General features: G+C 40.2%; 1 protein-coding gene across 2 annotated transcripts; it reads left to right on the forward strand.

Annotated features, from left to right (window-relative positions):
- On the forward strand, window positions 1-27,558 carry LOC110077506 (cysteine-rich secretory protein 3). Of its 2 annotated transcripts, none has more exons than XM_073004079.2 (8): window positions 1-131; window positions 7,251-7,315; window positions 10,948-11,070; window positions 11,862-11,952; window positions 14,093-14,241; window positions 17,088-17,182; window positions 23,238-23,326; window positions 27,038-27,558. In XM_073004079.2, exons 2-8 carry the CDS (start codon window positions 7,253-7,255, stop codon window positions 27,163-27,165), a joined length of 738 nt encoding a protein of 245 aa, XP_072860180.2. In that variant the 5' UTR covers window positions 1-131; window positions 7,251-7,252; the 3' UTR covers window positions 27,166-27,558. The 2 variants fall into 2 exon arrangements, with proteins under 2 accessions (XP_072860180.2, XP_078233832.1); XM_078377706.1 differs by lacking the exon at window positions 1-131 and adding an exon at window positions 785-923.

Below are 27,558 nucleotides of genomic sequence, written 5' to 3' on the forward strand. Positions count from 1 at the left end.
CACCATACCCATTCCCAATGGTTCATTGCAGTTGTAGCTGCCACCGGGGGCGATGTTGGCACCAGTAGGCTCAACTACTCCTTGAGTTCCAGATTTTCTCTTCTTCTATACCTGTGGTGGATCAGACAATGGTAAGATGTGTCCTGCTTGCTTCATTATGTCAACTTGAGTCATCCTATGTATTAATCCTGGTTAATTGCAGTGGTCACAGTCACATGTTTGTTTCTCAATGTTTGCGTTTTTCCTAATCTTGCTCTGTCCAAAGGGTTTCAGTTACAAATCCCATCAACCACTGCCAGCATAGTGAGTAGTCAGGATGATGGAACTGGGAGCCACAACAATTTGGAAAGATTCAAGTTAGGGAAGGCTGCAAATAAGAAGAGAAATGGGCATGTGAGATACAAGGGGATCTATAGGTGGTTGCAATTCATGGACTGTGGGGGTGAGGAGGTTGCGTACATGCTCCCTTCAAATGATTCAGACTTTCAAAAACATATGTATTTGCACAGTGTTCCTGAGCTTACTTGAGGCAAGCAATTTGTCAGAAAACCCAAGCTTCACGATGGGCAAATGCAAATCCAAAATAAAAGTGGTTGTTTGAGGATTTACTTTGCTCCTGAAAGCTGGTAGATGGATTACTATGGTTTAGAAGTGTACTCAAATTTTTTTTTTGCTGACAGTAAGCCAAGATGAGCTCCATGACCAGGAACTTAAATAAATGCCACACACACAATGCCAAGAACAAGCGCTTCTTTTGGCATGAAGAGGAGGTTGCACCAAAATATATAAAGAACTGTTCAGCCCATCTGGTGGGTTCTTCTACTTCTGCCGTTTTGCTGTGACCATCAGTCTGCTGTTGGTGGAGCCTAGGAAAGTTATCTCCTGAAAATACCCTCTTCTGAACGTATACCCACTGTCAAAAGGTACAGTTTCCTATTGAGAGAGTGTCTGCCTCAGTGATTCTTAGAAGGACATATTTTTGCTTTGCCACAGTAGGGATAAGAGCTAGAAGTCGTAACTAATTATATGTTACAGAAAATGTCATCTAATTAATCTCAGTTTTAAAAGTACATGTTAGTGCAGGTTAATGATGTAGGAGTATCAATGTCCTTTTAAAGAATAGGAAAGGTGAAATACACACATGTTAAGAATGAGATTTTCCAAATGTACTTAGTTGGCATGCCAGAGATATTCTCGAAAATGACATTAGGAAATCTCAACTTCTAGTTAACACGGATGTTAAGGACCTGTTCACAGCTTTGAAATATTGGTTATATTTATGTCAAGCAATCTTTTGGATTTCTGGAAAAAAAGTAGGACAAAGTAATTCATAACTGGGTTGTTGGATTTCAGTTTTCAGTTCTAAAAATGCAACTGTTGGATGGAAAAATCTAAACTATTGGATGCAACAATTGGATGGAAAAATCCAAACTATTGATTGCTCTAGAATACATAGAAATATAGTGACCCAGTTTAATTTCATCCAACTATTGTGAAAATTTGTATGTGCAACATATTGTATAACATAGGGATGGTTGCTTTGCTTTTGCATCCAAGTATGGAATGAACAGGCTTACAATTTGTCATTAGCAAGCCAGTTGTAAAGGTTCAAAAAGGATCCAGTTTCTGTACAGAACATTTTAAATAGGTTTCCTCTTTTAGATTTTATTGATCTCTAACACTCCTATTTTAGTTATTTTTCTCTTATCTTTCTGATTATAGCTTGTGGTTTGGGACCCTCAAACTGACTTCTTCTAATCTAAGAGGGAATCAAGCCAGTGGCCCCACCATCTTTGTATATTTTATTGATAAGAACAGCATTGCTATTCTTGTTGCATTACTTATGCTTTTAAAGAGAAGGAAACAGGGAAGTGAAATGGAGATAATTAAAGGAGAAAAGAGATAAAAAGCACAGTGAAATAGAAAAACAGAAGCAGAAGAGAGAGACAAAGGGTGTGGTTACACTGACAATAAGAGCTACTTTTGAATTGAGTTTTGCATTATTAAAAATAATTTGAAAAATCATAACTACACAACACACAGTGAAACCTGCTCTTTTTTGCTGCAAAATGAGGGTTTTTTAAGGGGTCAGCAAGGGCTTTTCAATTTAACATGCTTGTGAAATTGATTCATTATGAATCACTTTGTGCAATGTGAACACGCCTGTTGTATTAAATGTTGCCCTTTTGGACAGTCAAGGGTTTTGTAAGTAATATCACGATGTCACTTAACATTTATTAAACACTGCCTTTGCTGGCAGTGATGGGTTTATGAAGTAATGTGATTATACTGCTATGTCATTTTTTTTAAAAAAGGAGAAATGCATCTATTCCAAAGGATGCCTGAAACCCAAAATGCTGCATAACATTGAGAACAAACAGGAAAGAGAAGGTTGCAATCATTGGTAATGCGCTGAGATCAACAACAATGGAAATTGCGCTGTCTGCCTACTTGCTGGTTAATGAAACATTTTAAAATCTGACATGTTTCGTAAAGTGGTTTTAAGACCTTACTTTACATCAGAGTAATAATTTTCAAAGTGAATATACACAAAGATACATGACTAAAAATTGAATTAAAATACACTAGAGCTGAAATTAATGCAAATCAGCAGTATAACCATTCCCAGACCTAAACAGTAAGAAAATCAAAATGGATAAAGACTCCTTGTATATCTGGTTTTAAGAAACCTGTTTTTAAAAACCCATTCTGGGAGAATTTAAAAATGCAACTTAAACATTTATGTGGCTTTCTTACGTTATGAACTCTTTTTCAAGAGTATCTGTGATCCTAACCAGTGAATCTGCAATAATTGCATAGCTGTGTAACCTATGAGTAGAGTGTTGGCACCTTTGACAGGCGGCACTTTAATAAGAATATTATTATTCCAAAAATAATATGGATGAATGGAATGATTTATGGGCCAAAGGACAAGACATGAATGCTTCCATTCATCTTTCTAGGTCATCATCAAATGTGCTTTGTATTTGGAACTAATGTGTACTTTTGAAGTTTCCACTGCTGTTCTGCCAGATGCAGCCATGGATGTTAAAGTTGTGATGTCAGACTGATATGACCGTGTAGGGCAGGTACACACTCAAGTAGAGCAAGATGATACTTACCATGACAGTTGATTTACTAGCAGTTACTTAAGAATGCTGCAGAACAACCACCAAAATAACCCAAAATTTAAACTTATTATTATTTTCTATGACAGTAGAAAAATGCAGATGCTTCCAATATTGTCTTCCCAGAATCTTAACACTGACAAAAACTAAAACAATGCAACAATAATGATAGGTTCTTTGAGCAGTTTAGATAGTAAGAATGGACCCAGATGTTTGGTAATCTCTTCTAAGATTGTCTAGTCTCAGGGCCTCAACTGAAGTCTTAAGGAATTGCTTTGCTTCATAGAATCATAGAAAAGTGAAGTTGGAAGGGGCCTGCAAGGCCATCAAGTCCAAGCCCCTGTTCAGTGCAGGAATATAATTAAAGCATATCTGCCAGATCATTATCTAAGTCAGTGGTTCTTAACCTTTGTTACTCAGGTGTTTTTGAACTGCAACTCCCAGAAACCTCAGCCAGCAGAGCTGATGGTGAAGGCTTCTGGGAGTTGCAGTCCAAAAACATCTGAGTAACAAAGGTTAAGAACCAGTGATCTAAGTTATCATTGAATGCCTCCACTGTTGGAGCACTCACCAATTCCCAAGGTAACTGGTTCCACTGTTGCACTGCTCTCTGGAATGACTGACACGCAACAATGGGCTCAAGTTAATGGAAGCCAGATTTCAGTTGAATATCAGGAACAACTTCCTAACTGTTCTGTAGGCATCCAGATGGGGAAATACATAAATCTCAGAGCAGGTAGGGCTGGAGGAGGAAAATTTTGATTTGTACATAGATGTGGCTTTAAATTCCTGGCCACCCATGTCCACCTGTCCCTAGCTGGCTCCAGGTCTCACTGGCTCAGTGCAAAAGTGTTTGAATGTGTGTTGCACTTGTATGGCACTGGTGTTCCATAAAGCCAGAAGGGAGAGGCAGGAACTGGGGAGAGAGTTGGTAGGTCCATTTATCTGAGCTTGTCTTCTGGAACAAGGCAGCAAGCAGAGCATCAGCATTGCTATTCTTGTTGCATTATTCATTATTTATTTTAAATACTTTTACCCCACCTTTCTCCTTGAAAAGAACTCAAGGCGGCTTACAACAAGGAAAGAGAATATTTCATGTTGAAAACAATAAATATTCTAACATCATCAAAAGGCAATATTAAAAAATTATAGCTCAGGAAAACATTCCCCATCTGCCCCCTATTTGTGCACATTAAATAAAGACAATGTCCTCTGAATATTTGCTCTTCACGAACATGTTAAACACCAGAGCTTGCGGTTATTTAAATACCTTTAAAGCATGTGGCCATCTTTGCAATTTACTGTTCTTTCGGCTCACCTTATCTTGCAATCTGACTTTCTGTTTCCTGCTTGACTATCAGGGTGTGTTCTCAGTTGTGGTGCCACTTCAGCTGCCATGGCTCCAGTCTATGGAATCCGGGAATTTGTAGTTTGGTGAGATGCCTCCAGTTCTCTGCTCATGTTCTCAGGAGCTCTTCTTCCAACGAGAGCTAGTGTGCTTGTTTGCACTACCATCTCATGACTCCCCTCAGCCAGCATGGCTAGTTGGAGCTGTCAAAGAGAGAAAAAAAAGGGATGGGTCTTTTCAAGATCTGACAGAGTCTCCTAACTATGTAACTGCCATGCTGAGACTTGTAAAAATAATAGAATATTTGATAAAAATAAATCCAAAGTTTTCACTAACCCAGTAACTGTGATGAAGATGTTTAAAAGGGGAGGGAGTGTGGTCATTTCCACAAACAGATAAATACCTAGAGTAAATGTAGTTACTATAAAAGAGGTGGTTTTTTTCTAGCTCTTTATTTTCATGCTATGTAGGACAGTCATAGTGACATGTTAAGGCTTCTGCTGTTTGAGATCCTTGGGAAAACCAGGATCAGTCTATTGTGATGTATAAAGATACAGAAAACATTTCATGCACAGCTGGTGACCATCAAAACACAATGGAGAATTGAAGGCTTTAGCCAGAAATACGGTTTTTTAAAGGTACTCCTTATTCTAGATCACAGATTTTGCATGATTTTGTAGGCCTTCAGCTACCTAGAAATAACAGGATAAAAGAAATATGCACACCAGAGGATATGACTGTAAGCAGACCATCATTTGGGTTGTGGATTGTGCATGGGTGGAAGCTGTATCACGACTGAGAGTATTCTGGACACTTGCTGTAAATCTAAATCTTTATGGCTACCCTGGAAAGGCTTAACTACTCTACTTGCCATTATTGCATGCAGCGCATTTATTCTCTCTTGTTCACTAAATGCATGCTGCTTGAAAATGCTCCCCCAACACTGTGGGAGTAATTAGCACATGTGCCATTCTTCTCTGACATCTGCCTTCTCTTGGCTTCTTTCTGTCTGTTTAGCCTTAGGCAAGTAGGCTGTAAGCTGGGGTAGGGGCGGGGGCTTGTGGCAAAACCACCGTGCCGGATGTCCATCTATGGTAAGGGCTTAGCTCCCTTAACTCCATAAACCAGGACCTAGCAAATACATGTATGGAAAGTTGATAGATGCTGCCCACACACAATTTGACTCTTCTCTGTCAGGGATGTTTGATGGCCAAAGACCATCTGCTCTCTGTGCGTGCATGCGTGTGTGTTTATGCACGCGCGTGTGTGGCTGTGTATGACCGCTTTGGTGTACTGACCCCAAGCAGCATTACCTCTTTAAAAAAGTTAAGTGTCCACTCCTGGGAGAGAGCAGGAAAAGGCACGGGGCCATAAACACAGTATTTTGCCTTTCCATTCCAAATCTCTATTTTCTTTTATCCTTATTGGCTTGGGAGAAGTAAGAGGTTTGGTATTCTCAAGAGGCTCTCAACACTCTCACTACATTTTGTATGTCTATCCCCCATTTCTATTTGTTTGCCAATTTTCCTTTTTAAAGATTGACATCAGGAGGCTGGGTGGGACAGGAACTCCCCCTTCCACTCTGTAATTTTCCATTTCTTCCAAAATCTTCCCATTTCTCTTGAGTTTCTCTTCCATTTTTCTTGTTTCAGACATTTTTCCTTCCTTTCTCATCTTTTTAAAAATGACATCTTGAGTATTCAAAAGTGATTGTTTGTGAGGGGAGTGTTTTGTGTGACAGTGTGAATCTCAGCTTCTCCTCTCACGTTATTAAAATCACTTGCCTCAGGCCACAACTAGAGGTTAAAAAGAGCCCCTAATTACAGCTGAAACATGTTAATGTTGCAGACAGGTGATTGAGGCAGGCAGGGTTTGTTTGCAAAACCAGGTTTCTAAGAAATCCCATGCTTAAATCCTAAAGACCAGACACCAAACTACACAAGCTACATAAACGGCATGATTCCTGAGTTAGAAAAGCTCACTCTGTCAGTCAGACATTGGTTTAAAATGTGCCTCTTTTAGTTACAAGTTACCTCTAAAGTTTGTTTCTGGCCTTAGTCACTGTTTTCTACACAAAAGGAACAGTTAGTGGGAAAATGTGGGTTGTACCTGTGGATCTGTATGGCAAGCACTCCTGGGCAGCGTGCCTTGATGAGTGCTTTGCTTATGAACCACCTCTGCAGAGAGGTACGTATTTAACTTGATGGCTATTAACTGATCACATGTACTTTCATGGAATTGCCTGCAAAAGTATCATGTTACATTTCCAAAAATTTGGTCCCCAAATCAATCACCTGACTCCTGTTTTAATTGATAAACCTGATGTTAAGATAGTAAGGGCTACTTTTCTTGGCTTGAAGTTCATATTCCATTTATGACATTAATACTGCATTACGCAGAACATGGGAAACAATTATACTCTGTGGATTGGGTCCAAAGATGTCCTTCTGCATGTAAAAGGCTTCTTCTACTCACTGAATATTTATCTCTCACACTAGGTTGTTGTGTGGAGGAGAAGTAAAATTAAACCCAGAGACATTCTTCTACTTAGATGAGAGTTTAAATTTGTCCTGTGTTACGTAGACAGTGAAAATTCCTCCAGAACCTACCTAGAGCATTCACCCCCTCTTGACAATGCCAATTTGTGGGACACAATTGCTCCTGCTCAGAGTTTTTCAGTTCAATGTAATGTTTATAAAGGCTCAGAAAGGATAACTTGTGATAACACGGATGCTTTTAAAAGGAAATTGAATAATCTGTTTGTTTGTTTTCAGCAATGTCTCTCCTTCTGGCACTTTTAGCAACGATTGCTGGCCTGCATCAATGTGCTGGTAATGAGGTATGGCCTGTGTATATAAATTTGAAAAGATTCTTTCAAGGAAAAAAGCAACGCTCAGTACAATAGAACCATGGTATATGCGGGGGGCTCAGTTCCAAGCCCTTCCATGGATGCCAAAAACCATGGAAGTATCAAACACAATACATTGCAAGGTCACAGGATGTCAAAAGGAAAGGATGTCTTGTGACATTGAATGCCATCTACTATATCCTAGTGGAGATCGTCTTTCCTTTGAATAGTGCTTTTGGTGGCAAAGAGAAGCTGAGCTGGGGTAGGGCTGTCAGCAGGAAACAGGGTGGAGGAAAAAACGGGTTAACTCTTTGGAGGGGATCTCTTAAAACATGAATATGGACAGTTCTAATAACACTTTTTTAAATGTATAATTATTATATTATGTTTGGCCCCAAGGAGCTCCACCAATACTGAGCCAAATCAGGTCCCGGCTATGGACATTCTATTAGCTGCTTTCAATTGACGTAAATAAACTGGGTCTGCTTGATGTACGTAATTCAAACTATATAATGTTTTTATTTATTTTATTTTATTTATTAGATTTATATACCGCCCATCTAGAACAGGTCTACGCTGGGTGATTTACATATAACATAAAAATAAACTAAAGTAAAATCCAAATTAATCACAGAGTCAAAGATGGGGAAAGGAAGAGAGGAGAAGAAGAAGAAAGAGAGAAAAAAGAAAAAGGGAAGATAGGCTAGGTAATGGCTGTAGGGAAGGCCAGCCTGTATAGCCATGTCTTCAGGTTAGTCTTGAAGGCCCTCAGCGAGGGAGCCAGGTGGATCTCTACAGGTAAGTTGTTCCATAGGTGAGGGGCCACTGCCCAGAAGGCCCATTTTTTAGTTTTTTTTCCCACTGGATCTCTTTTGGAGTTAGACCCTTCAGCTGCTCATCCTGACTGGAACGGGTGATATGGGTAGAACTGGGCAGAAGAAGCCGCTCTGCCAGGTATCAAGGGCCTAAACTATTAAGGGCTTTGTATGCAATAGTTAGTGCCTTGAAATCGATGCGGAAGCACATAGGTAGCCAGTGTAAGGTGGCCAGGGTGGGGGAAATATGATGAAATTTTCATCCCTGTTAATAGCCTGGCCACCATGTTCTGGACCACCTGGAGCTTCCGCATCAGTCTCAAAGGAAGCCCCACGTAGAGAGAATTACAGTAGTCTATTCTTGAGACTACAAGCGCATGGACCAGCATGGTGAGCGCCTCCACATCTAGATAGGGATGTAGCTGCCAAATATTTAAATGGTCAGACCCAACCACAGATGCTACCTGGGTCTCCATGGTAAGCACCGGATCAAGATGGACTCCAGACTGTGAACCAAATTCTTTATGGTGAGAGTCACCCCCCCAAAAGAGAGGGAGTTCCCCAAACCACTGACATTGTGGCCACCCACCCGCAGGACCTCCATCTTGTCCGGGTTCAACCTTAGTCCATTCGACTACATCCATTGTAGGATGGCCTCCAGGCAGTGCCCAAGGGACAGAACGACATCCAATGCAGATGGAAAAAATGAGATGTAGAGCTGGGTGTCATCAGCATATTGGTGACACGAAGCTCCACATCTCCGGATGACCCCCCCATGGCCTCATATAGACATTAAATGGCATTGGGGAGATGATCGAGCCCTGCGGGACCCCACAATTGAGGGATCATGGGGCCGATACATTCTCCCCAAGCCGAACTGTCTGGGGATGGCTCTCCAAGAAGGAAGCAAGAGCAAGGCTACCAATCCCCAACTTGGAGAGCCTCTCCAGGAGGATACCGTCGTTGGCTGGATCAAAGGTGGCTGAGATATGAGGGGATGCTGATACGTATTGAGCCTTTCCCAGAAAAAATTGAGCTAAGAAGCTATAAGTTGCAAGGTGAATTGGCCAATTTTTCTGTATTCAATGGTGCAAAAATCAACTACCTATGATTTTAACTTATCTTTCATGTTCAGGTCCAAAGTGAACATGGCAGCACCTACAGAAAAGTTCAGGAGCATAATCAAGTTCCTGTTTCTCCAAGGGAAAGGTGCAAAGCAGATCCATGATGAAATGTCACAAAATATGAGTGACAGTGGCCCTTCATGTGCAACAGTTAAACGTTGGGTTGTCAATTTTAAAACTGGACTTTTCAGTGTTGAAAGTGAGAAACCCAGTGGAAGGCCTGTTTCTGTCTCTGTGCCTGCAAATGTGAAAGCCATCCATGACATGATCATGGAGGACTGCCGAATATTAGTCAAAAATATTGGTATATATCTGAGAATATCACATGAAAGAGTTGGTGCCATTATCCACAATGACTTGGAAATGAGAAAGCTGGCAGCAAACTTTTGACAACCGAACCAAAGAGGAAACGTGTGGAGTCATTGGTGGCTGTTTTGGAATATTTTGCAAGAAATGAGTCAGATTTTCTGAGCAAACTGGTAACTAGTGATGAGACATGGATCTACTGTTATGATCCTGAGACAAAGGAACAGTCTAAGGAATGGAGGCACAGTGGATCCCCCAGGCCAAAGTTCCGAGTGCAAAGGTCGGTGCAGAAGCAAATGGCAGCAGTTCTTTGGGATAAGAAGGGAGTTCTGCCGGTGGACTACCTCCAACAGGAGTCAACCATCAATGCAAAATATTACTGTGCGTTATTGACAAAGCTGAGGCAAAACATCAAGGAAATACATCAAGGAAAGCTCTCCAAAGGTGTCATCCTGTTGCATGACAATGCCTCGTCACACACTGCAGGTGAAACAATGGCAAAACTGACATCCTTAGGCTTTCAAGTGATGCCCCATCCACCCTATTCTCCCGACCTGGCTCCTTCTGACTATTATCTGTTCCCCAAACTCAAAAAACACCTAAAGGGACAACGATTTGGGAGTGTTCTGGAGGCAACTAATGCTGCAAATGAGTGGTTACACCAGCAGTCAGAAGAATTTTATTTGCAGGGACTTAAGAAGCTGCTGGACAGATGTCACAAGTGCATTGACTTCCTGGGGGAATCTGTAGAATAGTGTGGCAGTTACAGCTTCCGAGCTCATTTTTTTACTGGTAAGGCTCAATACTTATCAGCACCCCCTCATATCAAGGAGAACGAGCAAGGACATTTTGCCCCTGTCGGCCTGCCTAACTAGGTCATCCAGCAGGGCGTCCAATGCCATTTCCATGCCGTGGTGCAGCCTGAAGCCTGACTGAAATGGATCCAGGGCATCAGTTTCATCCAAGAGAGGCTGAAGCTGGACAGATATCCTTGTCTTAAACACACACACACACACACACACACACACACACCACACATCCCACACCCCACACCCCACACCCCACAAAGAAATTTTGTTATCTTGATTATTAAAGAGATCAAAGATCAGATTTGCTCTTAGCCTCTACTCTTAAGCCTCTTAAGTGCAGACCCTGGAAAGGTCACTTTTCTGGACTACAACTCAGACAGCTCCACCACTTGACTTTGCCATGGCATATCAGCTGGGGGTGGTTTGGGGAATTGCAGTCCAAAAAGAAATGTTTCCAAGGCCAATTTTTCCTTTTAATAGGGTATAGCCTGCTCTCAATTACATTCAATGCACTTTTTTGGAAATATATTTCATCCAGGGGAAAATATGTTATGTTGATTTCATGGCAGGACCACGATAAAGCTTTTGCCGCATTATCGACTGATCTGCTAACAGTACAGGATGAAATTATAGACAAGCACAATGACCTCAGGAGACAGGTGGAACCACGTGCTTCCGACATGCTGAAGATGGTAAGAATTTGCACAAGATTTTGTTTGAGCTTCTGGGTGCCTTGGTTTTCAGACTTCCCCTTATATATAGCTTTGTTTCATTATGTGAATATTTCCCAGAACAAACTAAAATAGTGACAATTTCCAAACGCTACAAGCAACTTGCCTGTGGTACACAGCACCTTCCTCTTCCACTGTGATCCCCCTCAACACCTACCACAAAGCAGGAGACACAGCACAAGGCAATACTTACACAGAGTGATATTTGTCTTCTAGAGAAATAGTGACGTTATCACATGCTAAGTTACAATTGTAATGTAATGTGGTCATACCTTAGCAGTCAGGGGAGAAAATAGTTGATGGGAAATAACTATTTGCAGTGAGTCACTTATGAACACTGAGAAAAAGATATATGATGAGGTTCTCTTGGAGTTGTATCCATTCAGGTTGCATGGCAGATGATGAGGATTGTGTTATTCCCAATCCCTTGTGTAAAATAAAAAGAACTGAGTGTGGCTAGCTAGTATCAGGAACATGTTGTGAACCCACCATTTCATGATGAGGATGCCAAAGAAGAAAATCAGACATTTGTCCAGCTCCAAACTAGAGCCAACTTATTGAAACAAATTGATTTTTAAAATGAGAACTATTGTACGCCCCATTGATTTCAATGGATCTCCTCCAGTACTAACATGGGATTTAGTTCATATTGCTTTAAAGTTGATCAAAACCTATAATATGCATTCTTTTGTCGTAAATCCTTATATCAGCACTGCTGCTGGACCAAAATATTCATTTTTATTTCTTTCAAGGAATGGAATGGAACAGCCGCGTCTACTGCCAAAAGCTGGGCTGATGGGTGCGTATATAAACACAGCCATGAGAGCCAGAGAATAATTGAAGGTAAGTCAAATGGGAGGAACAGCCCTTCTCTCCAGAAATCACCATCTCCACCCAAATGAAAAACAGCAGCTACAGTCTAACACTTTGTGAGTACCACTGCTCTCTCTCTGACACTGAATGAAAACAACAATAAGCTGCATGTACACTGGGGCATTTAATTTACTAGCCAGTCAGTATGCGCTTAACCATCCAAGAATATGTGTGTACTTCCTGAGCTGATGGGTCCAGGGAAATGGGAGATTAACAACAGCAACTACTAATACAAGACCAACAATAATGATAACAATAATATCCAGTATCATAATATTATCTCAGTATACCCTATTAATATATTCTTTTGGAACTGTTGGTTCCTGTCCACAGTTCCAAAAGAATATGTTAATAGAGTATACTGTTATGATACTGGATATTATTTTTGAACTGTGGACAGGAAGTACAGTGATCTTGATTATTTAAATAAGAAAATTTGTATCTTCCTGTCAAAGTATTGGTGCCAAAAACACTGGTGTACAGAGTACCTCTTTTTGCTACCAAGCATGGGTGAGCACAGACATGTCAATCTCATGAGTCTCTGTATAGGTGAAATGGTCAGACTTTGAAACTATTTCATAGGAGCACCAGATGATAGTAGAAAATAATAAACAACTTATGAGAACCAACCTACATTAATGTAAAACCCACAGAATGGGGGATGTACGGTTTGAGAAACTGTTATATAGGCAGCATCTGAGTTACTTCCTGGATGATAATGTCTATAAATACAGAACCTGTGGCATAAACTAGGCTGAAAAGGATTCATATTTGTGAACCAAGACCAAAGTACTTGTATTAGATATTATCAGAAAATAATTACGAAGCAAGGTGTAAGTGACATAGATCCTGTCACGAATTCAAAGAAACAACTCATCATGTCATGGCTTGATGCCCTAAACTAAACCAGTGGATTATATGTGCTAGCATAACCAAGTTGCAAAGACCATTTTTCAGCAGTTGGCTAAATCTTATGGATTACCCACATTTTCCCTCTGTATTACAAATTCTAGCCTTGTCCAGTTTTAGAAGATGAAACCACAGTGCTATTCTTGGACAAGCAAGTTACAATCAGTTGATTTTAATAAGCTAGATGTTATGTTTCTAAAAAAGCAGCAAAGGAAAACATACCTTATAGAAGCTGTAGTTCTGTAACAACTTCTATAGCAACAAGCAACTTCAAAGGTACAGAAATGTGTTATCAAGTGATTTCTGACTTGCCACTACCCTTCCAGGATTTTCTAGGTATAAAACCCTTGTCCTTCCTTCCGGTGGCATTCAGAGGCCATGAAGCTGTTGTAAGTTTGCACAGCTGACAGGGCAAGTAATTCCCTCAGTCACACACACTCTGGATGAACTCAGCTGCCTTATCTTGTGGGAGGTGTGGTAAGACTAACCACTGGCCCTGTATCCAGTCTCTTCAACCCACTGAGCTATATTAGCTCAATTATACAATGTTTAATAAAGAAGTACAGTGGTGTCTCACAAGACGAATGCCTCGCGGGATGAAAAACCCACAAGACAATTGGTTTTTGCGATCTCTGTGGTGCCTCGCAAGACAGTTTCTTCTATGGCCATGCTTCGCAAGACGGGTTTTGCCCGAGCCGATGCCTCACAAGATGAATAAATTTCATTGGTTCCCAGGGAACCTAGCAACACGATTTTTTTTTTGCAAGACAGCGCTTCTCGCAGAATACATTCATTTTGCGAGGCACCACTGTATATCACACTATGAGACAGAAGGATGAGCAGTTTGATATAATTGCCAGGTTCAGCCAAAGATGGAGAAAACAAATCCTCTGAAGCTCACTAACTGCTCATACAGGTAACATGTGGTAAAAGAGATAAAGAGGAAAGAAAGCCACACCCATGCCTAGAAGCTCCGGGAAGAAGGGTGGAATGTAAAAGTGACAAAAGAAAAATGCTAGCTAAATCCCTGCTGCTCTCTGCTTCAGACAGTTGTGGGCATTCCGATATATCACTTGACACATATACAGCTGAAAATTAGATTCTAAGTAAATAGAAACTGATATGTTTAAGGATTTCAAATGTGAATGATGTGAAGTATTTCTGATGCTATTCTATGGAATTTCTTCTGTCTCATTTTCAGGTGGCATGTCATGTGGTGAAAATCTATTTTATTCAAGTGTCCCTAAATCATGGTCAGATGCAATTCAAGCATGGTTTAATGAATTTGAATATTTCATCTTCGGAGTGGGGCCATCACATACGGGTGAACAAGTTGGACATTATACTCAGGTATGTGGAAGAAGTGGAATAGCACATGCTATACTTCACTAGGCAGTCTCTAGCCACTTTCATAGGACACTTAAATACTGGTGGGGAAGAGAAAGCCATAATTATAAAAGCAGTGTTTCTAATGAAGCAAGTAGATTAAAGATGAAAGAATATCTACTGGCTGATATGCACAGATATAAAGGTAATATTGAAACTGCACACTGCAGTTTGGAAAGTTATGAAAGGAGGTTAAAAGGGCAAACACATTCTTTTCCTCCATACAGAAGAGTTACTCTAGAAGAGATTATATATTTTCATCTAATAATTTGATTTTGAGGGTAGATAAAATAAAAGTTGGTTTAATATATGTAACATACCGTGCTGTATTGTATTCAACAAAGCCTGGCTCCCAGCACTGAAAATTACAGCCTGCAATGAACTTCACCCAGCCACAAGGACCAGTGATCACTGCACACAAAAGACCAGCAAACAACACCCATCAATCACAGTTACAGATTATCTCTCCCAATTATCACAATATACTCACAACAAAAACATGCTGATCACCATAATCACTCAATCTCCTGAAAAGGACAAAAGCTGATCCCACAGCTATAAATACTCAACTATCCAACAAACTGCAACAGAGCAAAGTTCTGATTCCTGTCCTCTGAGGATGCCGGCCACACAGACTGGCGAAATGTTAGGAAGAAAAACCTTAAGAACACAGCCAAACAGCCCGGAAAACCCACAACAACCAAAATTGTCTGTCTGTCTGTCTGTCTGTCTGTCTGTCTGTCTGTCTGTCTGTCTGTCTGTCTGTCTGTCTGTCTGTCTGTCTGTCTGTCTGTCTTCATACATACATACATACATACATACATACATACATACATACATACATACATACATACATACATACATACATACCCCACCTTTCTTATTAAGGTGGTATACATCCTGAAAATGCAATATTTAAATCTAAAACCACGAAGTATTCAAATAATTAAAAAGATCAGATACCACACAAAAAGACAGTAACAAAACCAACATAAAAAAGACATTCGAAACAGTAGAAAAATAAATAGAAAAAGAAATGTTGGAGATGTATGGGATAGTATGAAAAGAGGAGTGGAAATTTGTGGAAGAAACATCACTAATTTAATATATGCATCTGACACCATCTTACTAGCAGAAAGCAGCAATGTCTTGAAAACTTCAAATGAAAGTGAAAGAAAAATTATCAAAGCAGGGCTGCAGTTGAACATTAAGAAGACAAAAATGGATCCCTTTTGGGGAGAACGGCGAGAGAGAAATATTTAAAATAAATGAATAAAATCATGACTACAGAAGAACTACACAACTTTAACAACAACGATGAAGAAATTGAAATAGTTACAGATTTCATATCCGGTATGTTGATTCAATCATCGATCTAAATGGAGACCGCAGCCAAAAAGTCAGAAGACTGAGACTAGGAAGGGCAGCAATGAAGGAATCCACACAATCTGTAATCGGCTGTCCTACTGTTCCCAAGGGAAAGGATTGCTCTAGTACTGAGACAATCTGAACAGTTACACAATGGCTAGGTTTTCCAGCAAAAGGGCAAAATTGTTGTAATTGTACAAGTAACCAAAGAGCATGGAAAGCAGCACATATAGATGCCAAGTGAGTGAAGACAATCTTGCAGTAACAGTAGCACAACCAACAGAGAAATAAATGTCCTTTCAGAGTAAGATGTTATGCAATAACTGAATTAAAGGATAACTTACGTTGACAGGCATACATACCTGAATTGTCAAGTCATGAGAAAAGGAAAGGAGAAGGAAAAGGACAGAGGCAGAGATTAGTGGTCAGAAAGCTTGGAGAAAGGATGTGTTTTCTTAAGGGCTTTTTAAAATCATGCAAAGAAGAAGCAGTACAGGTGCCATAAAACAGTGATTTCCAGAATAACTGGATAGTGAAAGAAAACAGTATAACTTAGACTCAAGGCTTCGGACTCAGGACTTGGGGCTGAAGACTCACATTTGGGCTTGAGACTCTGGGTCCATGACTGGTCAACATCCCTGCTATTCTGGGAGATGAAATCCTGGAGAATCAGGGTTAAAAACAAAGAGTAGCTGCACTGGATCTGATAAGCTGAATATATTTGATGAAGAAGGGGCAAGAAAAATGTATGTGAGCAAAACAAGATACAGAAAAGCAAAAAAATATAGCTGAGTAGTAAAATTTGAAATGTAAGATATGAAGGTGAAGGTGCAGGCTAAAAATAGGGTGGTTAGAAAGAAATAATGGCCAATGTGGGCAAATGTAAGTTATAAACTCGTGTAGGGAATCGGTGGCCCTCCAAATCTTGTGGGGTTACAATACCTACAACCCATCTTGCAGGTTGTGGCTGATGGAAATTGCCCTTCAGTGACAACAGGAGGGCACATATTGTGCAGCGCTGGAATAAACCACTAACTTAGTAAAATACCCACATAGACATATGGACACAGAAAGGAACCAATTTTCATTCCTGTATATTTTCCACTGTGGAGATATTTGTGAAGATTCTTAGTCCTCCAGGTGTGGTTATCTGGAAGTTGAGTCATGGCACCTGGACTTCTTTCTTGTTAGGTTGAAACATTTGTCTACTCATCCAAGTAGCTTCTTCAGTCTGAGGAGTGTTGGTAGGAGACCCCTGAGCCCTCCACCTTCGTTTCACTTCCCCCTGGTCTGAACAGGCTCATTAGAAGGAAAAGGGACTGGGGGTGAGGGATAATCCCTCTTTGGCAATATTTCTCCACCCCGTGGGGATCTCCTACCATCTCTCCTCAGACTTCACTGTGGAGAATTTTAATTTGATTTATTCATTTTCTTATTTACAGGTGGTTTGGTATAGCTCTTTCCTGCTTGGTTGTGCAGTAGCTGAGTGTTCACATGACATATATAATTATTTCTACGTCTGCCATTACTGTCCTGCGTACGTACATCAGATTTTTTAAAAACAATTCCCTGTTTTATATTATGATGGCTTTATTTTTCTTATCAATTTGCTTTGAATTCTGCTTTTTATTGTTTTAAATTTTTAAAAACTAATTGTACTTGAATACTTGAATTGCTTTAATTTTAATTTCGTATAGTCTTCTAGTAAATTGTTCTGAGAATGGGTGAATATATATATATATATATATATATATATATATATATATATATATATATATATATATATATATATATATATATATATATATATATATATATATATATATATATATATATATATATATATATATATATATATATATATATATATATATATATATATATATATATATATATATATATATAGTAAGATATGAAGGTAAAGGTGGAAAGGGGGAACGCGCTGTGGGCTAAACCGCAGAAGCCTGTGCTGCAGGGTCAGAAGACCAGCAGTTGTAAGATCGAATTCACCCGACGGAGTGAGCTCCCGTGGCTTTGTCCCAGCTCCTCGTCAACCTAGCGGTTCGAAAGCATGCAAATGCGAGTAGATAAATAGGTACCACCTCAGTGGGAAGGTAAAATGGCATTCCGTAGTTACGCTGGCCACGTGACAACAGAAACTGTCTTCGGACAAGCGCTTGCTCTACAGCTTGAAAAACGGGATGAGCACCGCCCCCTAGAGTTGGACACAACTGGATTTAAAAATGTCAAGGGGAACCTTAAAGGTGAAAAAGAAGCCAGTTAGAATTGAATAATGGTTATGGTGGGAAAATATAAAATATGAACTTGTGCACTATATGTACACACACACACACATATCCAGTATATTTTGCACTTATATATCTTGCAGCTAGGAACATTTACTATATAACATAATTGTCAAGCAACTTCTTAAACACTAGGAGCTGATATTTTGTGCAATCTTATCTTAGTCGAAAAAGAGGTTCTTCAAGTCAAAAACGTAATGCAAAACATGCTTGGCAGATTACCCTTTTCTCCCATCAGACATATAATTTTAATGCTTAGTATCTGACAAAATTAATCCGATGAGGATAGAAAGTGTGGGGCCTAGACAGAGATGGAAAACCCAAATGGAGTCCTGCTGAACTGTAAACCTGTACTTAAAATGGATCAATCCAAAGTTAGTAAAGCAGAGAAGACACATTGAAATTAGTGGAACAAATCAGCCCTGATTTACTTGTCTCATTGAGATGCTTAGAGACCTGGGGTAGAATGTCTATTTGCAGCCCCATCCCACCATCTCATTCTCACAGCATTTTGGGTCAGTGTCATTCCCCCCCCCCCTTTAAATGGGCATGGGTGTGGAAGTAAGGATGCATATAATGCCCACCCACCCCCACGTTGTATTTGACATCAGAATATTCAGCTCCTATGGCCAAAGTTAAAGAAAATACTTATCTATGATGACAAATTAGATTCAGAATATTTTATTTTATATAATTCTACTTTTCTTGCATAAATATAATTTTAAAAGTCTTGACTGTGGTTGTGCTGAGATTGGATTGCCACTACCAGCATTATTTGTAGCTGCAACCGTTTTGCTCTTGCTATCATGATGAAAGGATTCAGCCATCATCAGAAGAGTTGGCTGTGTGATTTTTCTCTTCAACAATGTAGCAATTGCCAGTGACTATGTACCTCCCCCTTCATAGATCGACTATCCCTCAATATGAGCTTCCCTCCATCAAAAAGGTTACAATTTGTTCTGTTCTAAACTTTACTTATTCTTGGATCCATTCATTCAGCAAAAACATTTGAAAACTGTTTCTCTATAACAGTGGTCCCCAACCGTTTTTGAACTGCGGACTGGTTGGGGGGGCGGGGTCCATGAGCAGAGGGAGCGGACCACCCACCATGCTTGTGGGTGAGCAGGGTGCACTCACAGGGGAGCGGAGGGGTGCTTGCGTGCATGCACGGGTGGGTGGGGCATGCTCACATGTGGGCGGGGCACCCATGCATGTGAGTGGGGTGCGTGGGGGGAGTGTGTGCAGAGGGCAGGAGATCTTTCTCTGTGGCCTGGTCCTGCCATGGCCACGGACTGACATTGGGCCACGGATGGGCGGGGTTAGGGACCCCTGCTCTATAATATACACCTCAAAGCTCCTTTTTTGCTGTGCCTAATTTTGCATTGTCAAATGGATGCTTTAGAAGGCATTATTCACTTTATTGTTTTGGTGTGTCACTTGTCATTTACAATAGCTATTTAACTTATTGGCCAAAATCCTGTTGTTTAGCTTAGTAAATTACACTAGAGTAAACCTATTGAATCAGTGGGGATTTGGTGAGTCAACTGCTCTGTTAATTCATATGGATTCGATCTACAGTAGTTATGACTTATTATGTTAGTTGCAGTTAGAGTAGGCCCACTTGAAGCAGTGGAACTTATGAAGGAGTCAATCACAAAATCTCTGCTGATTCAATGGGCAACTTACTGTGGTAAGCAACAAGATTTTGGCCATTGGGTTTAGTGGTAGTGTGCTTCCTCCCACTTTTAAAAGAAAAATATATAGTTTCAGATAACATTTGAAGCTATCCTTAAAGTATTACATGTTAAGGATCAGACTTCTGCTCTTTTAAGGTTATGTTGTACATGCCGGCATTTCTTTACTGCAAATGTTGATGTGTGTGACCATCAATTCATTTCTTATGAACTGAGGAACCAGCATTTTCATTGTATTGGCATTTCAACACACTATCCTCTTGGAAACATCACGCCTCTAATCATTTCGGACAGGGGGCTGAGTGGAAATGGAGATTCACAGAGATGAGGGTGGTAGGCAGGCAGCACAATGGGGGGGGGAGAGAAACAGAGGGGCAAGGAAGAGAGAGGGACAAAGGAATTTGATGGCTCATTGCTACTGCTGCCTTGATAAGGGGGAAAAGTGAAGGAATGGAGCAGAGTTTGGGAAAGTGGGCATTAGCACAATCATGGTCACATCAAATCCTTAACGAAAATACCGGTAGTTTCATTAACATTAAAATACCAAGATACGTTTATGGGAGCCATTCATTAAATTGCAAAATTAATAATAAAAAATTCCTTATGGTTGTTGTGGGTTTTTCGGGCTCTTTGGCTGTGTTCTGAAGGTTGTTCTTCCTAACGTTTCGCCAGTCTCTGTGGCCGGTATCTTCAGAGGACAGGAGTCAGAACTCTGTGCTCTGGTGCAGTTTGTTTTGATAGCTGAGTATTTATAGCTGTGGGATCAGCTTTTGTCCTTTTTTGCTGTGCCTAATTTTGCATTTAATCTGCAAAACAAATCTGCAAAATCTTCAATGAATCTGCAAGACAGAAGCTCTCCTGCCAAGACAATACGGACTTCCCAAAATCCACAAATATTCAATACCACTGAGGCCCATTGTAAGTGCCATTGGCTCCCCGGTATATGAATTAGCAAAATACCTAGCCATCTTCCTATAGACCCACATTGGACAAACCTCATCCTACATCAAAGACTCAGGACATTTCATAAGCAAGATCAGCACCCTAAAACTCAACCCCGAGGACAGACTGATTAGCTTTGATGTAGTACCCTATTCACCAAGGTACCGATAAAGGACACCTGACACTCATCCAGCAGATCTTTCCAGAAGACATCACAACCCTTTCCCAACACTGCCTGACAACCAGCTATTTTCAGTGGGATGAGTTCTATGAACAGACAGATGGAGTGGCCATGGGGAGCTCCCTCAGCCCAGTTATAGCAAACTTCTACATGGAACATTTCCAAAAACCAAGGCTTGGCTTTGGCACCCCTCGCACCCACAGTCTGGTTCCGATATGTGGATGACACCTTTTCATTTTGGAACCACGGTGAAGAAAAACTGGAAGAATTTCTCAACCATCTCAACAGCATCCACCCAAATATACAATTCACCATGGAAAAAGAAATAGAGGGCCAACTCCCTTTTTTAATGTCATGGTCATATGCAAAACTGAACTCCTATTGGGACACAAGGTCTACAGAAAACCCACCCACACAGACAGGTAGCTACACAAAAACTCCAACCACCACCCACAGCAAAAAAGAGGCATAATCAAAACACTGGTGGACCATGCAAATCAGAACTGTGAAGCTCGGTCTCTCAGCACCGAACTCAACCATCTGAACTGGGCCCTAAAGGCAAATGGCTATTCCAAAAATTAAATCACAAGAGCCATTAAATCAAGAAAACAACACCAAAGTAAAGAGGAAAAACAGCCACCCACAAATAAAGTATTTCTGCAATACATCAAAGGGGTCATGGACTGCATGTGGAAACTTTTGAAAAAACACAATCTATAAGCAGTATTTCAAGCCCACCACAATAATGCAACAAATGTTACGGTCAGCAAAGGACAAAAGGGACCCCCTCACCACTGCAGGAGTATACTGGATATCTTGCAGTTGTGGCCAGGTATATATTGGAACCACAAAACACAGCATCCACACCAGAATCAAAGAACATGAGAGACACTGCAGATTAAAACAATCAGGAAAATCGGCAGTAGCTGAACATGCCCTGAAACAAGCTGGACATGAAATTCTATTTCAGAATACTGAAGTACTGGACAACACCAGTTATCATTATGTTAGACTGCACAGGGAAGCCATTGAAATCCACAAACACCAGCAGAGCATCAATAAAAAAGAAGAAAGTTTAAAACTCAACAAGGCCTGGCTTCCAGCACTGAAAAATACAGCCTGCAAAAGGTCAATGAACCCTACCCAGCTACAAGGAACGACACCCATCAATCACAGTGACAGATCATCTCTCCCTCTTATCACAACCATACACCCACAACAAAAAACGGGCTAATCACCACAATCACCCATCTCCTGAAAAGGACAAAAGCTGATCACACAGGTATAAATACTCAGCTATCCAAATAAACTGCAGCAGAGCACAGTCAGAATTCTGACTCCTGTCCTTTGAAAATGCCGGCCACAGAAACTGGCAAAACGTTAGGAAGAACAACCTTCAGAACACAGCCAAATACCCCCCAAAACCCCCACAACAACCATCAGATCCCAGCAGTGAAAGCCTTTCAGAATACAAAAATTCCTTATCATTGTCAGTAATGAAATAAAAAGAATTTATTGATCTCAGAAAAATGTTGTTCAATGATTACATTACTAATTTAAAAATGTGAACAAATTAATTTAGAGGAATGCTATAGAGAATTATTGGATATGGCAATTAATGATAAATTAACATGTGATATGAAAATAAGAAGAGCCTTATCAAAAATATTTCTTTTAAGAAAACATGGAGTGCATTCCTGGAATGTGTAGTTCGGAGAGGAAAGGGGTATATGCTGAGGGAAGAAACAATGAATTTTTGGAGAGAAAATGGATTGAATGAATTTTAAAAATACTATTAATGTTAGCCCTGAGGGTGAAGGTGGCAATGGTGTATTATGTAATTGTAATTTATTGTGGTGTTAGTTTTATGTTGTTTAGGTTGGATGTTAGTTTAATAATGTAATTTTTTTAAAAAAAATGTGAACAAATTAAGATTAATGAACTATAATTAATGAATTAATGAATTATTTAAAGCTATGGAAAGGATGGAGACATCTACCACATTGAATGTGGTGAACAGGTGGGAAATTGTTTCTTCTGACTGCTTTGGAGCAGAGGTTTAGTGGTTAGATGAGTTCTATCGAGTTTGTGAGCTGGCTGGAGAGCTCAGTGGTTTAGGTATCTGCCTGTGGAGTCAAAGGTTGCGAGTTTGATTCCTCACTGTGCCTCCTGGGAGAAAAGTCAGCTTATGTGGTCATACACAAGCTGCACAGTCCCAGGGAGCCCCCAAAAGAAAGAAATGGTAAATCACCTCTGAGTATTCTGTACCTTGAAAACCCTGTAAATGGTTGCCTTACGTTAGAATGACTTGATGGCAAGTGTGCACGCATGCAGATACTCACAGAGACAGTTTGTACTCAGATTCTGTGAACTTCCAGGCTTTGACTCTCTGCCAGGAAAACTTGCATTTGAAGAATAAAGGAAGAATTGTGTTTGTAATATTCTTTTTATGAACTTTTAAAATTTCAGGGGAAATGTAATGGGACGGAGGTTTAGACCATACAGTATAGGAACAACATGTGGCAATTGTACTGATTACTGTGATGACGGACTATGCAGTAAGTACAGACAGTCGTACTTCATTTATCTTTGATGTCGTTTGCGTTTAACAATTATTTGATAATTTCATTTATGTATTTAAAATATTTTTACCCTGCCCTCCTTAGAGAGGATCCAAAATTGCTTACATCATTAAAATACAATATTTAAAAAGTACGTGTACAAATGTTAACAAGAATCAGACACACACAAATGTTAACAAGAATCAGACACACAAACACACACACACACACACACACACACACAGAGGTAAATAAAAGGAAAACTAAAAACACATTCGAAGGGAGTAAGGCACATCAATCCATTTAAAAATCCCACTCAGAGCTTGTTTGCACAATAATCCTGTAAAATCCTGCATTCCAAATGAAATGAAATTGAGTGAGCAATCATGTGAAAGACCCATTTCAATGAATCCGTTGATGGAGCCTGCCTGACCTCCCCTTGGAAAGAGTTCCAAAGTCTATGAACAGAGAAGACCCTCTCCTGTGTTCCCACTAAACCTACTTACGAAGGTGGTGGGACCTTGAGAAAGCCCTTTTCTGATTCTCCTAACACCCAGGGAGAATATCAAGGGAGATGAGGTCCTTGAGGCAGCTTGGGCCAAAACTGTTTAGGGCAATGTAGGTTAAAACCAGCACATTGAATTGTGCCTGGAAATGGACTGACAGCTAGTGAAGCTGCTGTAACAGGGGGTTAAGTGATCTCTGTTATCATGCCCAGTTAGCAATCTGGCTGCAACATTTTGGACACACTGAGGTTTCTGAACACTTCTGATAATAGTCAATAAGCTTCCAGTGGTATTCAAGTATATCAGTGCTACATGGACAGTCAGGGGAACATCTGTAGCTCAAAGGTAGAACACGTATGTTACAAGAAAATTCAAGTTCAAATCACTGACAAGTGTCTGGCAGATAGCTGTGGGGCATATGTGCCTCTTCTTTTCATACAATAATATATTAATTGAGTTGGAAGGAGCCTATAGATCCATCAAGTCAACCCCCTATGCAGGGATCCACATCAAAGAATATCTGACAGATGGTTTTCTCTTGAATGCTTACAGCGCTGGAGAACTCACCACCTCCCAAGATAACCGGTTCCATTTTTGTATTGCTCTAACAGTTAAGAATGTTTTTCTCATATTCAACTGAAATCTGCTTTTCTGTAGCTTGAGCCCATTGTTGTGCGTTCTGCACTCTGGGATGATTGAGAATAGATCCTGCCCTCCTCTGTATGACAACCTTTCAAATATTCAAAAGCTGTTATCACATCTCCTCTCAGTCTCCCCCCCCCCCAAAAAGCTAAACATGCCCAGTTCTTCCAGCTTTTTCTCATCAGCCCCCTGATCGTCCTTGTTGTCTTTCTCTAAACTTGTTCCAGTTTGCTGGCATTCTTCTTAAAGTGTGGTGTCCAGAACAGGATGCAATACTCTTGATAGCACCTCATAGCATTGGCCTTTTTTTGCAGTCACATCACACTGTTGGCTCATATCCAGTTTTTCATCTACAATTCCAAGATCTTTCTCACTTGTAGTATTACTGAGCCAAGTATCCCCCATCTTGGAACTCTACATTTGGGTTTTTTTCTCCTAGGTGTAGAACTTTGTAGTTATCACTGTTAAATTTCATTCATTTGTTTTCAGCCCAGTGCTCAAGCCTATCAAGATCTATTTGAATTTTGTTCTTGTCATCCAAGATATTAGCCATTCCACCCAATTTTGTGACATCTGGAAATTTGCTAAGTATTCCCTGCACTCCTTCATCAAAGTCATTAATAAAAATGTTGAATAGAATTGGGCTCAGGACTGAGTCTTGAAGTACCCCACTTATTACCTTCTCCCATTTTGAGAAAGAACCATTGATAAGCACTCTCTGTAATCAAATTTGTATCCACCTGACAGTTGTTCTATCTAGCCCACAGCTAGTTACCTTGCTAATTAGAATATCATGGGCCACTTTGTCAAAGGCTTTGTTGAAGTCAAGATATAGTATGTCTACAGCACTTCCACCATCTACCAGGGAGGTTACCCAATCAAGAATAAGATAAAGATTTATTTGGCAGGATTTGTTCTTCACAAATCTTCGCCTCCTCCAGCGCCAGTGTCAGGGCTCACCTCCAGCTCATGTTGCCGCCTTGTCCCCTGTCTGAAGGGAGCCAATGAGTGGTGCTGGAGGAGGCGATCTGGAGGCAGTGACAGCAGTCAATGGGCAGCCACGGGAGGCGGCCGAGTGCAGCTGCTCCTTTGCCTCCGTCTCTGCCTCCTTCTGTGTACAAAATGACCCTCAATTTTTCCTCTAATGATTTTAGGAAAAATGTCTTTTTATATGTGGAAAAATATGATATATCCTTTAGTTGCTGTCACGAAACACATTCTTCCCAGTCCTTGTGAAGTGCAACCCATCACTTAACAGTCCACCTTCCAGGAAATACAGTCCATGGCCCAAAAATCATTTCAGTGCGGCCTTTGTAGCTAGTTGTTCACCAAGTTTTCACTCTACCTCTGCTTTGTCTTGCTGTTTTTCCACCTCTATTGCGTCCTTTGACTGCTCTGCTGCTGCTCAAGAGGTCTCTCTATGTACTCTTCATCTTCTCTTAGAGCCTTAAGCCTGGACGTCCACTTCTCTATTTTTTTTCCACTTTTTCTTCCAACAGTGCTACTAGTTTGTACTTACTATATGTGTAGACTGTGTTGTTCTCAGGCACGAAGACAAACATAACACACATATTGCAGGTTTTCCTTCGACAATATCACAGGAACACTACTGCCGGATCAAATCTCTCCAGCTGAACATTTAGTTTAGTAAGAGATAGAAAAAGTTTTGTTTTTGATCTATCATAGTTGCAGTTTTAGAAGAAGTAGCCATGTTAGACTGTGCAAGCAGAATCGGCAAAATTAAAATTCTAGAAATGATAGTCCAAAAACTAACATCTCCAAATTGGGGGTTTATCAATGGAAACCTGATTCCTTCTTGACATGATTTCTGCTCCCAGGAATCAGTAAAACATGGCAACAGTCCTCTTTTTATCTTTGTCTGTCCACATATTAGTGGTTCATAAATTGGACTTCCAGAAACTCTAGGAAGCCTAGCCAGTAGTTAGGAATTGTGGCAGCTGTAGTCCAACTGCAATGATGACCCAAGACTTGGGACCACTTATATGTTAATCAGATATCCTTCTCCTGGCTGCCATTTCGGCCAGCTTTACAAAGATGTTGGGAAAATTAACAGAGGATGGTTCTGTCAATGGCTATGACTTAATTGATATATAGTTACATAGCTCCACAGGACTTACAATTCTGTGGCTGAAATCTTGTTCGGTTTTTAGGCAAACAGAAAACAAATAGTGGAACATTCACTCGCTTCTAGCTGATAATCAAAGAATTGCCACTGGCTTGGCAGGCAGTGAAGAATTCTGAGAGAGCTTCTTTAATTGGCAGTGGGAAGCAAGTGAACATTACATTGTTTGCCTTCCACCTGTGAAAAAAGCAACAGGATTCAGTTGCTATACAGTGTTAGCTGGGTGGGAATGGAAAAAAGATGTATCTCCAGTCATATGTGGCTTGGGAACATCCCGCAGACAATTGTTTGACCATTGTGTGAATGGAATACCAGACTTGATCTGATCTAGCATGTCTTATCCTGTGATCATGTGTTCTTATGCCTCTGTTGGATTGACAGTCCTTGCACTAAACATTTGCATCCCTTCCATTGCAGCCAATCCTTGCCCAGGTGAAGATAAGATCAGCAATTGTCTCAGTCTAAAGAAAAAACACCCGTGCACTAATCCATTATTACAAGAAATGTGTCCTGCAAGCTGTCACTGTGAAAATAAAATATATTAATATTTGATTTTTTCCAAAAGACCTGTGAAGTCAATGAAAGTGGAAGACAGATTAAAGGTGAAATGAATGAAAACTGCATTTTATTACATGTGTAACATCAGCTACAGAGTAGAATAGACCTTCTGTATTGTATGCTGCCATTTTAAAAATGTGTCTTTCCTCTGTCTTGGAGAACAAAGACATAAAGATACTAAGCTTGAATAACTTCTTGATTTTCAATTAAATCAGACAACTGTCTTAAGAAATCTGCACATAAGACATTAATGAAAAAAAAACACAATTCTGTGGGCTTCCTCAGTGATTTTTTCTTGGCAAAGCAAAAAACAACACTGTATCTGAAATGTTGGAATATATGTGAAATTCTGCATAAAATGATGACTTTGGCAATGTCAA

The sequence above is a fragment of the Pogona vitticeps genome, chromosome 1, assembly GCF_051106095.1.
Source record: "Pogona vitticeps strain Pit_001003342236 chromosome 1, PviZW2.1, whole genome shotgun sequence".
NCBI classification, from domain to species: domain Eukaryota; kingdom Metazoa; phylum Chordata; class Lepidosauria; order Squamata; family Agamidae; genus Pogona; species Pogona vitticeps.